At 40.4% G+C, this 16886-nt stretch overlaps 1 protein-coding gene across 1 annotated transcript in view; it reads right to left on the bottom strand.

The window, feature by feature from the left end:
* CFAP58 (cilia and flagella associated protein 58) overlaps positions 1-16886 on the bottom strand; it is a 107184-nt gene that overhangs the window by 73695 nt on the left and 16603 nt on the right. The window contains exons 7-9 of the mRNA XM_052661227.1: positions 15510-15669; positions 10523-10605; positions 6674-6865 (exon numbers count right to left, since the gene is read on the bottom strand). Coding sequence (XP_052517187.1) covers positions 6674-6865; positions 10523-10605; positions 15510-15669 — 435 coding nt within the window. The remainder of the gene's footprint in view (positions 1-6673; positions 6866-10522; positions 10606-15509; positions 15670-16886) is intronic.

Raw genomic sequence — 16886 nt, 5'->3', positions numbered from 1 at the left:
TCTAAATCCTTGAAAGCACATCATTATTCATTTCTTGGAACCTCTGTCTACAAGAGCTTTGCTTGACATTGTTATAAGGCAAATAAGCAGGGAGCTAAGAAACTTGTTGGTAAGAATTCATTGTGAAAAATGCTTTTCAGTTTATAAGAAGCCTGGGAGGAGATAGCTAGAAGTTTAATATTTAGAATGAAAAAGAAGGGGGTCCTAAAATGAGCCAAATGCATAATGTGCAGAATGTTCCCCAGTTTTAATCATTAACTAGGAAAGATCTTACCTAAAATTTATAAAAGTCTAGAAAAGAGTAAATATGGTGGACCATAACTTATAATTGGGCTTCTCTAGTAGCTCGGTCGGTAAAGAATCTGCCTGCAGTGCAGGAGACCCGGGTTCGATCCCTGGGTCAGGAAGATCCCCCGGAGAAGAAAATGGCAACCCTCTCAAGTATTCTTGCCTGGAAAATCCCATGGACAGAGGAGCCTGGTGGGCTACCGTCCATAGGGTCACAAGAATTGGACATGACTTAGCAACTAAACCACCACAACTTATAATGCCACTCTTGGTGCCTCTCAATTTAGCTGAATAATAAAATTTATACTGCACCAGAGGAAAAACCATGAAGATAAAAAGTGCTGAATATACACTGTGTAAAATATCTAGTGGGGAGCTGCTGTATAGCCCAAGGAGCTCAGCTCAGTGATGACCTACAGGGATGGGATGGGGTAAGAGGAGGCTGAAGAAGGAGGGGATATATATACACATATAGCTGACTCACTTTGCTGTGCAGCGAAACTAATACAACACAGCAAAGCAATTATACTCCAATAATAAAAGAAAAAAAGCCCAACTATAAAGAATAAGTGCTGAAACACTATAGTAGCTTGTCATGGCTCCATGAATATTTACTCCCACCACCTCTATGGGAGGAGTCTACTTGCCCTTGCTGTTGAGGCTGGGCCTGGACATGTGACTTGCCATAGCTGATGGGATGTCAGAGAACATTAGGCAAGTAGAGACTCATGAACTGTGCTTGCGTGGTTGGGTCTGTCCTTTGCATTCCTTCCATTCTCCATGAGAACAGTGTGCATGTCCTGGAGGATGAGAAGCACACAGAGCAAATCTGGACCCAACCCGCAGCCCCAGGCCAAGCCCAGCAAGCTCAGCCCAGATCAGCTGACCCTTGTCAACTGCAGGTGTGAGAGTGAGAAATAAGTGCTTGTTTTTGCATGCTGGTGAGACTTGGTGGTTGTTTATTATGCAGTAATATCATGGCACATGTTGACTGAGATAAACGCATAGGAAAGGCTTGGGATTCTGAGCCATCCAATTCTGGCACAAAAAGGAATCTTCTTTCTCATTTGCAAATGCCAAGTTAAATTAATAAAATGTAATGTAGGGCTTTCAGCAGCTTAGATTTCACCTTTTTTTCCTTCTAAATAAAAAGAATCAGAAAGCAAATGTTGACACTGTTTTTGCAGCCCAGAAGAAAGAGGAGATCCGGCCAGAAGTCACTCACAGCTAAAATTGCCAATAATTCAGATAACATTGTCCGTCATGTCAGCCTATTTCAGAAGAATTTAAAGGTGAGCAGACCCATAAGTTTAAGGAAGTTTAGGCACTCAGTCATGTCCACTTTGTGACCTCATGGGATAACAGATTACTGAAGAAGAATTTAATATAGATACCTAAAAATAAGTCTTTGACTAGTTGATTCAGTGGTCTAATTATGCTTTCCATTCACCCTTTCAAAATACATTTGAATACCTATTTAATAAATAAGTAACATAAAGAGCTCAAGAAGACTTGCCCTCAAGGAACTTGTAAATGGCATGAGGCACACTCGTAATACCATCAGATTTCTTCACCTGACAGAGAGGGGAACCAAGTACAGATGGATTAGAAAACATTTTAAATAAAGCTCCTGTAGGGTTTTATTGGTCCTTGACTGAAAGGCAAGGTTTTTTAGTATTTTTTCTTTGGAGCAAGATACTAAAGTAATATATATTCATTTCAGAAAATTTGAAGAACACAAAAAGCACAAAAGAGGTAAATTAAAAACGATCTGTATCCCTACTATTCAGAAATACCTAGTTTTCACATGTTGATCCATTACCTTCTACTCTTCTTCCTGTTAAAAAAAGGAACTAGACTTCAGCTTTTTCCTCTTGCCTAACTCTCAGACAGTACTTTTCTTTACCTTTGTGGGTTAAACAACATACAGACACAGGACTTCCTCCCAGAGCAAGTCTATGAGATTTCTCTTGTCACTGATTTTGCCAGAAACATGCTCAATCTGCATGTACAGTTCCTTCTTCATCTCCAGAAAATATTTTCTGTTACTTCTTTGATTTGGGGCTCAGTTCCTCCATCATAGACCAGCAACCTATAGGATGCTTTTTATTCCCTATCCTTATCTCTTATCCTCTCTTTGATCATTTTTGTCTTTTGTTTCCACCTATATTCTAAGAGTATGAAGAAAACCTTGGAAGAAAAGCTTTGACCAACCTAGACAACATATTAAAAAGCAGAGACATTACTTGGCTGACACAGGTCTGTCTAGTCAAAGCTATGGTTTGCCCAGTGGTCATGTATGGATGTGAGAGTTAGACCATAAAGAAAGCTGAGCACTGAAGAACTGATGCTTTTGAACTGTGATGTTGGAGAAGACTCTTGAGAGTCCCTTGGACTGCATGGAGATCCAACCAGTCCATCCTAAAGGAGATCAGTCCTGAATGTTCATTGGAAGGACTGATGCTAAAGCTGAAGCTCCAGTACTTGGGCCACCTCATGCGAAGAACTAACTCATTGGAAAAGACCCTGATGCTGGGAAAGACTGAAGGCAGGAGGAGAAGGGGACAACAGAGGATGAGATGGTTGGATGGTATTATCAACTCGATGGACATGAGTTTGAGCAAGCTCCAGGAGTCAGTGATGGACAGTAAAGCCTGGCGTGCTGCAGTCCATGGGGTCACAAAGAGTAGGAAACAACTGAGTGACTGAACTGAACTGAACATTCTAAGGGAACTACTCAAGTTTGCACTCCACTTCACTGATTCCATTTTACACATCAGTTCTGTTCTTTACTAACTTACTAACTTCAGTGTGGATTTTAAATCTACCATTGCTTGCTTTGAGTTGGTTTGAGGTCTGTAGGTGTTTTAGTCTCTTCACAACTGTTCCTTATTTTATCCATCACTTCCTTTCTTTATCTTTGTTTTGTCTTAGAAGTAATGTCATCTTGGACTTATAACCCAGATGATAGTCCTCTGTCCTACCGGGGTCACACTGTTCTTAACCACAACAGCAGAACATCTATAATCTTCATTTTGTGGGCTAGGAAGCCCAGCATGACCAACCTAGAAGCTCCAAGAATTCTTAGAGGAATTATATTTCTCCTATTCACTGTGGCTTTGATTTCCTATTTCAATAGAATTCCAGATTCTCGACTGGCACTTTTCTCTGGCACATATGGTTCCTTTTCTAGGTGTGTTATCTCACATCCCACATCCCTCATCACCCCGTCCCTGCCCCCACAAAGCACAATCCAGCCACAGGGTTGATGCAGACTGTCATTGAAGGTTGCAGGTTCAGAGCACAGTAAAGAACTTAAACTTGACCATCGGAGGTCCCATGCTTAGCACTTCCTCGGTCATTCCTGCCCTGGGAACTGGTCCTGTCTCCCAAAAGAGCCCAGCCTACTCTCTCATCTTCTCCTATCTCCCCCCATTTCCTGCTCACCACTGCCCCTCTCCTTCCCAACTGCAAGCAAGTTCAAGGGACTGTGAATTGTGGGCCAGGTGGATTTTCCTCAGTTCACCTCTACTGGCTTTAAAATTCTCATCCAATCTCTTTTCTTCTATTTTAGCATGGCCTTATGTCAACCTTAGTGTTTGATGCCATTAAAACTTTTCATCTCTGTTACTGACATTTAACAAGAAGTTGAAAATAGCTACATTCAAATGCCACTTTGAACAAAAATTCTGGGCTGTTTATCTACAAATTAATTATTTACTTGCTTATTTATGAAATATTTCATAGCATTTACTATGTGCCAGAGATCATCCTAAATACTTTACCGACATTACCTCATTTAATTTTCACTACCCACCCCATAATATAATGACCCCAATCCTTTTTGTCTGCACACAGATAAAATTTAGGTCAAACCATATAAATAATTTTGCATTTTGTTCTTATCAGGTTCATATTGTGACCATATTCCCCATTTAAAAAATATTTTTCAAACACGTGATTTTAATGGCACATGGCAAATTTGCACACTTTATTTTGAAGAAATTCTTTTATAAAAATCTTTGCATTCTTATTCTTCATATACTCAGTTTTTACAAAAGAAATTGTGGGGTCAAAAGGATAAACTTGGAACAACCCACTTTAGAAGGAAATGAAAATATCAGTTTCATGACATCTTCCCCCAGTCCCTGGTATTATTCCTCAATTTCCTATAAATAGGATACATGAAAGGGAGCTTTCTGTTTGTGGGAATGAGGTACTTGTGTGTGTGTGTGTGTGTGTGTGTGTGTGTGACAGTAAAGAAAGAAATACGAGAAGGTGTCAAAAAGATATATATGTTTTTAATAAGCAGTCCAGAGGTGACACAAGTTGCTAGATACACACTGTCAGGAGTTAAGTAAGAGAGAAAAATTATAGTTGATAAACAATATTTTAAGAACTTGTGCTTAAATTATTTAGGTGAGACATTATGCAACCTTGTGCAGTTAAACATCAGAAACTGTGAAAAACAGTTACCAGCAAAACTTGGTACCAGTATCTCTCCTTCATAAGGAAAGAGAGAAACACACGATCCTATATTAAAATCAGTGACAGCAATCTTTTTTTTAATCACTCATCATCTATCTATTTGTTCAACCCAGTTTTGGTACCTACTATTTACAAGCATTTACTATGTGCTGGAAATGAAGAGAAGATAAAGTCCTTGCTCCCAAGAGCTCACTACAAACAAAGGTATAAGTAAAAAAGTACACTAGAAGATGGTAAGAGTTCTTCCAGAGATATCAACAAACTCATTAAGTAGGAAGTGACCAGCTCTGCTCTGCCTAAGGAGTTAAAATAGGTTTGACCCTAGACATGAGCATTTGATTTGGGTACTGAAGCATGAATAAGAATTTTTCATTCAGAGAAGGGGGAGGAAAGGGCTTTCCAGATAAAACAAAGAGCTTAGCCTCTGTTGCATAAGTCAGAATATATGAATTGCTGTGTCTTGCATGGGTTCAGTTCAGTTCAGTTCAGTCGCTCAGTCGTGTCCGACTCTTTGCGACCCCATGAATCGCAGCACACCAGGCCTCCCTCTCCATCACCAACTCCCGGAGTTCACTCAGATTCACATCCATCGAGTCAGTGATGCCATCCAGTCATCTCATCCTCTGTTGTCCCCTTCTCCTCCTGCCCCCAATCCCTCCCAGCATCAGAGTCTTTTCCAGTGAGTCAACTCTTCTCATGAGGTGGCCAAAGTACTGGAGTTTCAGCTTTAGCATCATTCCTTCCAAAGAAATCCCAGGGCATGGGTTATAGGTATGTAACAAAAAACACTGATTCACTCTATCCATAGGTAGGCCAGGTGGGACGTGGGCAGCTACCATCCCTGGGTGAGCCCCTCCAGCCCTGCACAGGCTCATCCCCCTCATTCCCACATATTGTAGACATGCTATTTTCTACAATGCTGTGATGCGAAGAATGTTAGGAAGCACTGCTCCAGGTTGCTGAGAGATGACTGAGGTTTGTAAGGCTGGGAATAATAATAAGATTTCACTGGAATTCTTAACAACTCTGACAGTGTGATGGCAGCCAGGAGTGGCGGGAGACTGACTGCCAGGAAGGAAGAAGTAGGAGGCTACAACAGATTATACGTTCAGAGATAGTTCTGTCTCACCAGGTAAGGCCCCTCCCTTAGTAGGATCACACTGCTGCCCGAGGATATCAGGCTTGATCACGTAACTCCCTTTGATCAATGAAATATGAGTGGACTGACCCTTTACCCTTCCTTTGCCAGCAGAAGCTCTGAGAGCATATCAAAGGTTCACCATTGCACAGTTTTCCCTCTATAAGAGGCCAACACATTCCAACAGAGTCCATCTGCAATGAAGAGGACATGAAGCAGAGCTGTGGCTGACCCTCAAAGGTCATTAATGTGAACAAAACATAGATCTCTGTTGCTATAAACGACTGAGACCTGAGGGTTATTTGCTACAACTTAATCCGACGGATACAGAGGCTAACAAGCTTAGTCACACTAGAACATGAGTGCCTGAACTGACAACTAGTCCTCTCAGAGTCAGTAAATCAATCAGTGGAGCTTCTTACATGATCAAGTTGCAAGAGGAATATGCTGTTTTACAATGGCTTCCAACCAGGGGTATGAGGATCACAGGGCATCTTTTACAAGGAGGACATGTCCCGCCAGGGATGGATTGATCACATGCATTTGTGTTCCTCCAAACTTACGTTCTGCAAATATCTAATCAGCATTTGTTTACTCTAAATGGGCAGTAGCTGATTTGCTAGCAGAGCTTATTGCCCGCTATTTTAAATCTACATGTGAATCACAAGCTGCAATCTGAATAATCTGTCTTTGCAACAATGTGTGGCAATCAGAAATAACGCACTGATGCTCGACCCTTTCCATGGAGGAGTAGCTTACCTTTTGGGTGAGGTCACTGGCTTCATTGATGTACCGATCTCGCTCCTTTTCCAGTTGAAAAATGATCTTTCTCTGCTTCTGAGCTTCATCTTTGTAGTTTTGGATTTCTTCCTCCAGATTCCTCTTGGCTTGTTCGTGGAGCTTTACCAGGTCTATCTGTTTCTGGGTTGCACTGACCGCCTTAAGCATATTCTGAAAATAAGGACAGCACCGAAAAATGTTTGTGGGTTTTTGGTTAAATTTACTTGTTGCCTAAATCCTAAAATAATCAGGTGCATTGTTTGGGAGATGAATAAAAATAATCATATTTTCTACAGATTACTAAGAGCTTGTTATGTTAATTTTGCACAGAGCATTATAGACACACTTAAAAAGGCACTAAGAGACAACATCCCTAGGAAGCGGGCCTATATTGTTCCCATATTAGGGGTAGGAAACTGAGGATGAGAAGATAAGCTACTTGCCTACAAGTTCATGGCCTTCCCCAGTGGCTCAGTGGTAAAGAATCTGCCTGCAGTACAGGAGGAGCGGGAGACACAGGTTCGATCCCTGGGTTGGGCACATCCCCTGGAGGAGGGCATGTTAACCCATTCTAGTATTCTTTCCTGGAGAATCCCATGAACAGAGGAGCCTGGTAGGCTACCGTCCATAGGCTCACAAAGAGACAGACATGACTGAGCGCACGCACAAGTTCACACAACAGGGGAGGGACCGAGCTAGGATTTGAATCCCGAGCTGGCTGACCCCAAAGCCAATCTCTATTCCAACTCTAGCCTTTCACTTGTGAAGTTAGAACAGCTGAATCTAATCATGTATCACAGGCTTTGACTACAAAATAAAATAAAAACCTTCGTATTAAAAGTACAGATAGCCAGAATTAACATATGATCCAACAACATCACTTCTAGTATCTACTCAAAAGAACTGAAACAGCTGTTCAAACAAAAACGTGTACCTGACATTCACAGCAGCACTATTTATAAAAGCCAAAAGGGGAAAACAACCCAAGTGTTCATCAACTGGATGAATAAATAAACAAAATGTGCTATATCTATACAGTGGAGTACTACTCATCCATAAAAAGGAATGAAGCAGACATGACGAGATGGTTGAAGCTTGAAAATATTATCCTGAGTGAAAGATGTCAGACATAAGAAGTCACATATGGTATGACTCCAGTTATATAAATATCCAGAATGGTCAAATCCACAGAAACAGAAAGCAGATGAGTAACTTCCAAGGATGGGAGGAGGGGAAAGTGGGGTGTGACTGCCTGACAGGTACAGGGTTTCCTTTTGGGTGATGAAAATGTTCTGGAACTAGATTCATGATGTTCTACACAACATTGTGAATGTACAGAATGTCACTAATGGCAAGTTTTGTTTTCTGTGTATTTTACTACATTAAAAAAGAATTAACCTGGTTTTTAAAAAAAACCACACAGATGCTCACATCCCAACTCCAGATATTCCGTGGATCTGGGATGGGACTCTGGCACCTACATTTTTTGAGGGGTGGGGGAAGCTGCCCTGGTGATTTCTGATGCTACTACAATGGAAGTGCCTTGGTCTGGCTGCGCAAGAAGTCAGGTTGTTCCTCGGGAACACAGAATTAATACAGAGCAACTCTGCAGCCATGCTCATGATGGACCACAGCATGTCTGCTTCTAGAGCCACAGCTGAATGGACCCAGCGACTTGTGAAATAGAGCCTCTAGATTTTTGTAACTCAGCAGAAGATGTAAACTCAGGAGCTGTTTATTGGCGATAGCTTTTTTCTGCCATTTGGACAGGGAAACAGAGAGAGAGAGATGATTTTACTGAAAGACAGAAATGAAGCTATGATTCAGCTGGAAGTCTAGTGGTGGAGGGAGAGGGCTTTCTGTGCGTCCCAAAAGTGAAAGGCCAGGTTTTCATCGTTCCTGAGGCCCAGATGTATCCTTAGTTTCTATGTTGCTGTTTAGTTGCTAAGTCGTGTATGACTCTTTGTGAACTCATAGACTGTAGCCTGCCAGGTTCCTCTATCCACGGGATATTCCAGGCAAGAATTCTGGAAAAGGTTGCCATTTCCTTCTCCAGGGGATCTTCCCAACCCAGTGATCAAACCCATATATTCTACACTGGCAGGCAGGTTCCTTACCACTGAGCCACCTGGAAAGCCCCCTGGGTTCCACAAGGCACTTCGTAATCCCTTCCGAAATCTCTAACCAATACAGACCTGCAGTCAGGACTGAAAACCACTGGAATATAAATTGGTTTAAAAAAGAAAAAAGGACACGAAACCTTGGTTGGATGACGACATAGAAAAATGGAAAAGGTCAACTTTACTTTCAAGTACTGAATTAAACATTTGCTCTATGAAAGATAAAGTCCCTTCAACATGACACTGAGAGAACCAAATATATGAACATTGCTGCCTGTCAGAACTATGTCACTCATTCATTCAATGAAGGTGGCATTCCAAGTCAGTGAGGAAAGGATGTATTATCAACAAAGGTTGACTGCACACCTGCAGAGGAGCAGGCGCTCTGTCAGGCACTAGGATGCAATGGCTGGGAGAGACAAAAAAAGTTTAAAAAGTACCTGCCCTCAAGACGAAGCTGATGTAGTCAAATTAAACAAATAGGTGTAAAATTAAAATGTTAGGTGTCCTATTGTGGCAGAAAATCCAAAGGTGGTTTACCAGAACATACAAAATATAAATGGATTAAATGTTGTATATGTTACAAAAAAGTTTTTAAAAAATCTAACTCCAACAATAGTATTTATATTATTATTTTTATTATATTATTTATGTTATTTATAAACTTATGGGATAAAGACACAGTTCTAGGATTATGCAAAAAAAAAAAAATTCATGACTTTCTGAAGGAGTGCTCAGCATGTAAAGATACTTAATCTTCTACTCTTTCCTAAGATTCCCTAAATAGTCTGCTCTAAGCTACAGGATAATCTACTTTGTTAACATTTATTCATTTCTGGGAAACCTAAAGAAATATTAAAATAATAAATATTAAAGTAATAAAAAATTGAAATGAATGAATATAGGCTGTATCTACTTTGATAAGATGAAGCTCTCCTGACCAAAAGCCAGCAAGCTGTCTGCTGTGGAAGCAGCCTCCCCACTCTACGCCTGGCACATTGCTCATGCTTCGTTCTCCCTGGAGGGAATTATTGAGCAGGAACACGTAGCCTAGACCTGTGAATGTAGTTAATCTCCTCAGAGTGACTGTCAATGGAGGTAATCCTCTGGAAGGGGATAAGAGAGGGAAGGGGGGTGGGGGCGGGGGCGGTAAGCTTCAAGCTCCCTCCAGCCTCTCCCTCAGCTTTGGACCATATTGGGCTCAAAGATTAGGAGGTATAAGCACCAGAAGCAGAAACCAAGCCCTCCAACACTCTGGAAAAGATGGAGGAAAGGTTAGAGACTCTTGGTATGGCCAACCAGCCATCCTTTAAACACCTAAAAGTTAATTAGAACTCACTTGTATTTTCTGGATTGGCACAAAATTGCAAATTATAGATATTAAGATCAGAAATCTTGGTCAACTGCTGAGATGCCAAATAAGACACCAGCAATAGGAACAGAAACCACAAGACTCTCCACAATCCCCTGCTAGTTTATACGATAATTTTGCAAAGTGCCTTTGTGCTCACAGGTGATACTGTGGTTTCAGTTCACAGCCAGTGAACGTGGATATGGACAGCTGCATAGAGGACAATTGAGCACTATTATTAGTTCTAATCTACTTTTGTCTGGCTCAGAGTTTTCTTTCCCCTGCAACCGGTTATAGGCAGATATTATAGCACTAAAGAAAGACATTTATTCACCAGTGTTACTGTAACAAACGCACCTTATTCAATATGTCCCTTTCTCTCAGAAGCTCATCCATTGCTTTCTTATCAAGTTCTGCTTGTTTCTTTGAGGCCTCCACCTCTAAATCATCAGAGAGAAAAACAATAATAAATATAAAGAGAGCCTGCCAAGAAAGAATCTGCCAAAGTGACATGAAAACTGCTTTATATATTTATCTGTAGCTATAAAACTGCTTTCTGTTGAGTGGTACGTGATCTTCATTATAACTCAGTGAGGTAAGTCTTCCCATCCCACTAAAGAGATGGAAACTGAGGCTTAGAGACCCATACACCCAGGGTCTGCACCCAAGAGGTGACAGGGCTAAGGTTGGGAGTTTGGTCTTTCTGACTCCAAAAAGTCCTAGTTGTTTAGTCCTTTTAAGTTGTGTCTGACTCTTTTGTGACCCCATGGACTGTAGCCCTCCAGGCTCCTCCAGACATAGGATTTCCCAGGCAAGAATACTGGAATAGTTTGCTACTTCCTTCTCCAGGGGATCTTCCTGACCCAGGGATCAAATCCATGTCTCCTTCACTGGCAGGCAGATTCTTTATCACTTTGATGCTAGGGAAGCCCCAAAAGTCCTTGCTCTCCTGATATATTTTTTATTATACAAGTAATTAGAAACACAGGAAGTAATTGGAAAATAAACAATTCCAAAAAATAAACTAAAGGGAAAATTTTTTTAAAAAATCAGAATCTAGGAGGGGACATATGTATACCTGTGGCTGATTCACGTCAATATTTGGCAGAAACCAACACGACACAATACTGTAAAGCAATTATCCTTCAAATAAAATAAACAAATTTATTTTAAAAAATCAGAATCTACTTAAGATTTTGATGTGTCTCTTTCCTGACATTTTCCTATGCAAATACATGTGTGTATATAAATATATTTATACACCGTATACACCAAGATGGAGCCATAACACACATACAGTCTTGTAACTTGCTTTTATAACTAACCAGTATAAATAAATACCTCTCTATAATATAAATGTGTATCTACATCAGCACTTTTAAAGACTTCATATTTCACTGCATAAAAATGTTTATTAAGCCAATCCTTATCTTAACATTTAAATTGCTTCTTTTTATTTTTTGTTTTGTAATTATAAGCAATAATCTTATGAAAGTTCCTGCTCATTTGGTCATCTAGGAAAGGAAGTCCTTGAATCAAAAGTGATTTTCTTTTTAAAGACCTTTTCCTCCAGCTTCTTGATGAAAGTGAAAGAGGAGAGCAAAAAAGTCGGCTTAAAGCTCAACATTAAGAAAACGAAGATCATGGCATCCAGTCCCATTACTTCATGGGAAATAGATGGGGAAACAGTGGAAACAGTGTCAGACTTTATTTTTGGGGGCTCCAAAATCACTGCACATGGTGATTGCAGCCATCAAATTAAAAGACGCTTACTCCTTGGAAGAAAAATTATGACCAACCTAGATAGTATATTCAAAAGCAGAGAGACATTACTTTGCTGACTAAGGTCCGTCTAGTCAAGGCTATGGTTTTTCCTGTAGTCATGTATGGATGTGAGAGTTGGACTGTGAAGAAGGCTGAGCGCCGAAGAATTGGTGCTTTTGAACTGTGGTGCTGGAGAAGACTCTTGAGAGTCCCTTGGACTGCAAGGAGATCTAACCAGTCCATTCTCAAGGAGATCAACCCTGGGATTTCTTTGGAAGGAATGATGCTAAAGCTGAAGCTCCACCTCAAGAGTTGACTCACTGGAAAAGACTCTGATGCTGGGAGGGACTGGGGGCAGGAGGAGAAGGGGACGACAGAGGATGTGATGGCTGGATGGCATCACGGACTCGATGGACGTGAGTCTGAGTGAACTCCGGGAGATGGTGATGGACAGGGAGGCCTGGCGTGCTGCTATCATGGGGTCGCAGAGAGTTGGACACGACTGAGCAACTGAACTGAACTGAACTGAACTTTCTCCAGCTGCCGAATTTCTCTCCAAAAATTAATAGCAGTTTAAATCCACACCCAAACTAGAACTGTTATTACCATTCTCCTTGATCTTTGACAACCTGATAGCTATTCCTAAACCAGTATGTCTATATTTAATTCACGTATCTTTGATTGGTAGTGAGGTCGACTACTTTCTCATGTTTCATGATCAATTATTTGTTTTCTGTTTTTCAAATTGCCCACACTAGCCCTCTGCCCATTTTTCTCATGAATTATTTACCTTTCTGTGAATTTGAAAGAGCACCTTATATATATTAATAATGACGATGCTAACTCTTTGGCAATATTTTAGTCAATTTGTCTTCTTATACAGAGCCTTTGGGGGCTTCTCTGGTGGCTCTGTGGTAAAGAATCTACCGCCAGTGCAGGAGACACGGGTTCAATCCCTGGGTCGAGAGGATCCCTTGGAGAAGGAAATGGCAACCCACTCCAGTATTCTTGCCTGAGAAGTCCCATGGACAGAGGAGCCTCGCAGGCTACAATCCATGGAGTCACAAAAGAGTCGAGCACGACTTAGCAACTAAACAGCAACAGAGTCTTTGGTCGCTAAAAAACAACAACAACAACAAATAGTTTTAATTTCTTTAAATCTCTCCATCTTGGCTTTACTGTTCCTACATTTGACCTTAAGTTTTTTCCCAAACAGTAGTTTATTGTCATACTATCATTTTCTTAATAATCCATACTGCACACTGGTATGAAACAACACCTTTATCTCAGGTGATAATCACGGGTCTTTTTGTAGCCTTTCCAATCCTTTCCATTGATCTGTTTATTCACACATTTTCACTAAACTATTTGATTACTAAAGCTTTATAATACATTTAAACACCCGGTAAAGGCTAATGCTCCCTTCTCACTCTTCTTTTCCAGAATTTTATGGCTATTGTCACCTGTTTATTCTTCTGGAGGAACCCTAGAATCAGTTTTGAAGTCCCAAGCAACATAATTCTCTGAAATTTTTATTGGAAATATTAAGTGTACAGATTAATTTGGACAGATTTATATCTATACCATATTGAGTTTTCTCATCCAGGAACTTGGTGTATTGGTCCATTTTTCAAGTCTTCCTTTATACCCCTCAAAAGAATTCTGTAGTGTTTTATATATGTAGGTCTTACAGATATTTTGGTAACTTTATTCATAGATATTTTATTACTTTAGTTGCTACTGTGAAAGGGGGGTCTTCCATCATACATTGTAACTGATTCTTTGTAGGAAAGAAAGCCATTGATATCTATATTTTTCTTTTATAACCTGCCACCTTGTTGAACTCCTATTAGTTCTAGCAATTTTTCAGTTCGCTTCTTGGATTTTGTGGCAGGGAATCATAACCTATGGGGGCCTCATGCTCCTAACCATTATGTGCAATGCCACCGTCTGATAGGGCACATCAAAAGGAAGTGCTCCCTAAGAAGAAATAACGATGCTAACGAGATCTACAAAATAACCAGAAGAGAGAGCACGATGACTTCTTTAAACATGATTTAAGAATGAAGAATTGGGGTCAATACTTCATGGAGAAATTTTTTCTGCAGGCAGCTTAAAACTATTGCCTGCAAAAAATACAGAAATGTTAATATGGGAATGCTTTTGAAATTCACTAAGCCAATCACAAAATGTGCTCTGCCAGTTTTACCCTTGTGTGTGTGTATCTGTCATTGAAGATACTAGATTCTAAACTCATGCTGCACTGTAAGCATCCTGAGGGCAGGAAGCTCCAGGCACCCAATGCCTGACATAATGCCTGCACACAGTCTGGACTCAGTGTATTGAATGAGTGCATAAATGGAGAAATGATCAATATCAACTGCACCTGTGCCTCAGTAAAAGAGTGTTTCCGATGTCTAAGAAGGAAATATATTGGCACTTCTCAAAGACTTTAGTGACAAATATTTCCAATAATCTTATCTAGACATCTAGATTTTACTTAACTTTTAGGGAGGCAATGTACATGTTTATGCTTCTGGGTATGTCATCTCAGTCAGTGAGTTACGGCTGAGTTCAGTGAGGTGTTCCTGCCTCACATTTTCTGGTGCAGTCAGAAGTCAAATCCCAATCCTTCTGTCTCCAAGTCTCTGAGCTGTTTCTACCACATCATATCTAACTAGTATATACCATCTTTTAAATTATATTCTTTTTCAGGAGGGGATAGCATTCTCTTATTACTTTTATAAGCAGTAATATATCTGGATAATAATAGATGACATTTAGTAAGCACTTACTACGTGCTAGGCACTGTCCTTTCGATAGTAGCCATTTCATCCCCAAAAGCTAAATGAGGAGGAGGTGGGATCTGAACTGAGGCACACCTGACTTCAGAGTCTGCATCCTTAACGATGTTTCTATACTACCTGGCCTCCTGTGGCACTTAAATTTTCCTTCCACAGGTCAAAGTGATAGTTGGGTAGAATAGGGATTTGCCATATGGTAAGAGGAAAGGAGTTGAAAGCCATTTATTTTCGTCTTGCTGATTCTGGGTTCACTATTGTCTCATATACTGCCCATGGGGAATATTCACGTTTCATTTTTCCTGCATATTCTGTGAAAAGGAAAACTGAAGGAAGGATCATGCAGAACCCAGACTTAAGAGTATACGTGTGTACTAAGTCACTTCAGTAGTGTCTGACTCTTTGTGACCCTATGGACCATAGCCAGCCAGGGTCGTCTGTCCACGGGATGTTGCCGTTTGCTCGTGCAGGGGATCTTCCCAACCCAGGGATCAAACCAGTGCCTCTTATGTCTCCTGCTGTTACTTACTTCATTGACAAATACTGAGCAATACTTTGGGCTCAGTATAATCCGTTGAGGAGTTTTTAAGGTAAGAGAGTTCAAAGTATACAAAATGATGTCTCCTCCATATTATCTACTTACTAGTTTCAATGTTGCCTCACTGAATTCATTTCGCATGGTTTGTGCTTACATGCGTGGAGTTGTCACAAGACATAAGTCACCAATGAAATTGCTCATAATCTAATAAAAACAAAACACAGAGTGATTCTTGGTTTACCTCTCTCTAGTCCCAAGATCTGATTTTTCAGGGTTTCCTTGTGCTGTTCCACTTCTGCCTTTTGATCTTCAATCTGGTGCAGTTTCTTATGGATTTGTTCTCTGATTTTGTTGAGCTTCCCAATGTCAAGGCGCATCTGATGGACTTCTTCCTCTTTGGCCTGTAATTAGTGAGAGAGGATTACCAGGGATACTTGGTCAGTAAAGGATCGGTGACTGGATGATGGTAAACTCAGAATCAATAGAAGAACATTCTTTCTAGGTCAGTGCAGAATTATTTTGTGGAATTAAATCAAAACACACACTGTGTAGTTTTTGAGAAAAATTGAAAAACTCTAGCCTCTGAATAAAATATATGGTTAAATGAGCTAAAAACAATGAAAAAGACACCTGATGTCTCAAGATACCATTGAATCGTTGAATCAAATAATATAAGAATGCAGAGCTGTATGCATCATAAATGTGTGAAATTTGTGTACAAATGTTGTATTGATTACCAGCTTTCAGACTCACAAAGTGATCTCTCTTGTAGGTTATTAACATGCTGTAAAATATTGGTCTTTTGGATCCACATTGCCACTGTGGAACAAATACATACAATAGAAAAGTCACTATCCCCTTCCTCAGAGTACATTAGTCTTGCTGTTGTTCAGTAGCTCAGTCATGTCTGACACTTTGCAACCTCATGGACTGCAGCATCCCAGGCTTCCCTGTCCTTCACTGTTTCCCAGAGTTTGCTCAAACTCATGTCCTTTGAGTCAGTGATGCCATCCAACCATCTCATCCTCTGTCGTCCCTTTCTCCTGCCTTCAATCTTTCCCAGCATCAGGGTATTTTCCAATGAGTCAGCTCTTCACATCAGGTGAATACTTGGTGAAGTATTGGAGCTTCAGCATCAGTATCAGTCCTTCCAATGAGTATTCAGGGTTGATTTTCTTTAAGATTGACTAGTTTGATCTCCTTGCTCTGCAAAGAACTCTGAAATCATCACACTCTGAAAGCATCAATTCTTCAGCACTCAGCCTTTTTTACTGCCCAGCTCTTACATCCTTACATGACTGCTGGAAAAACCATAGCTTTGACTAGATGGACCTTTGTTAGCAAAGTAATGTCTCTGCTTTTTAATACACTGTCTAGGTCTGTCATAGCTTTTCTTCCAAGGAGCAAGCATCTTTTAATTTCATGGCTGCAGTCACCATCTGCAGTGATTTTGGAGCCCAAGAAAATAGTCTGTCACTGTTTCCATTGTTTCCCCATCTATTGCCATGAAGTGATGGGACTGGATGCCATGATCTCCATTTTTTCAAATGTTGAGTTTTAAGCCAGCTTTTTCACTCTCCTCTTTAACCTTCCTCAAGAGGCTCTTTAGTTCATCTTT

Source organism: Budorcas taxicolor, chromosome 23, assembly GCF_023091745.1.
Source record: "Budorcas taxicolor isolate Tak-1 chromosome 23, Takin1.1, whole genome shotgun sequence".
NCBI lineage: Eukaryota > Metazoa > Chordata > Mammalia > Artiodactyla > Bovidae > Budorcas > Budorcas taxicolor.
Note: the sequence above shows the minus strand (reverse complement) of the source record. Positions and strands in the feature narration are given on the sequence as shown.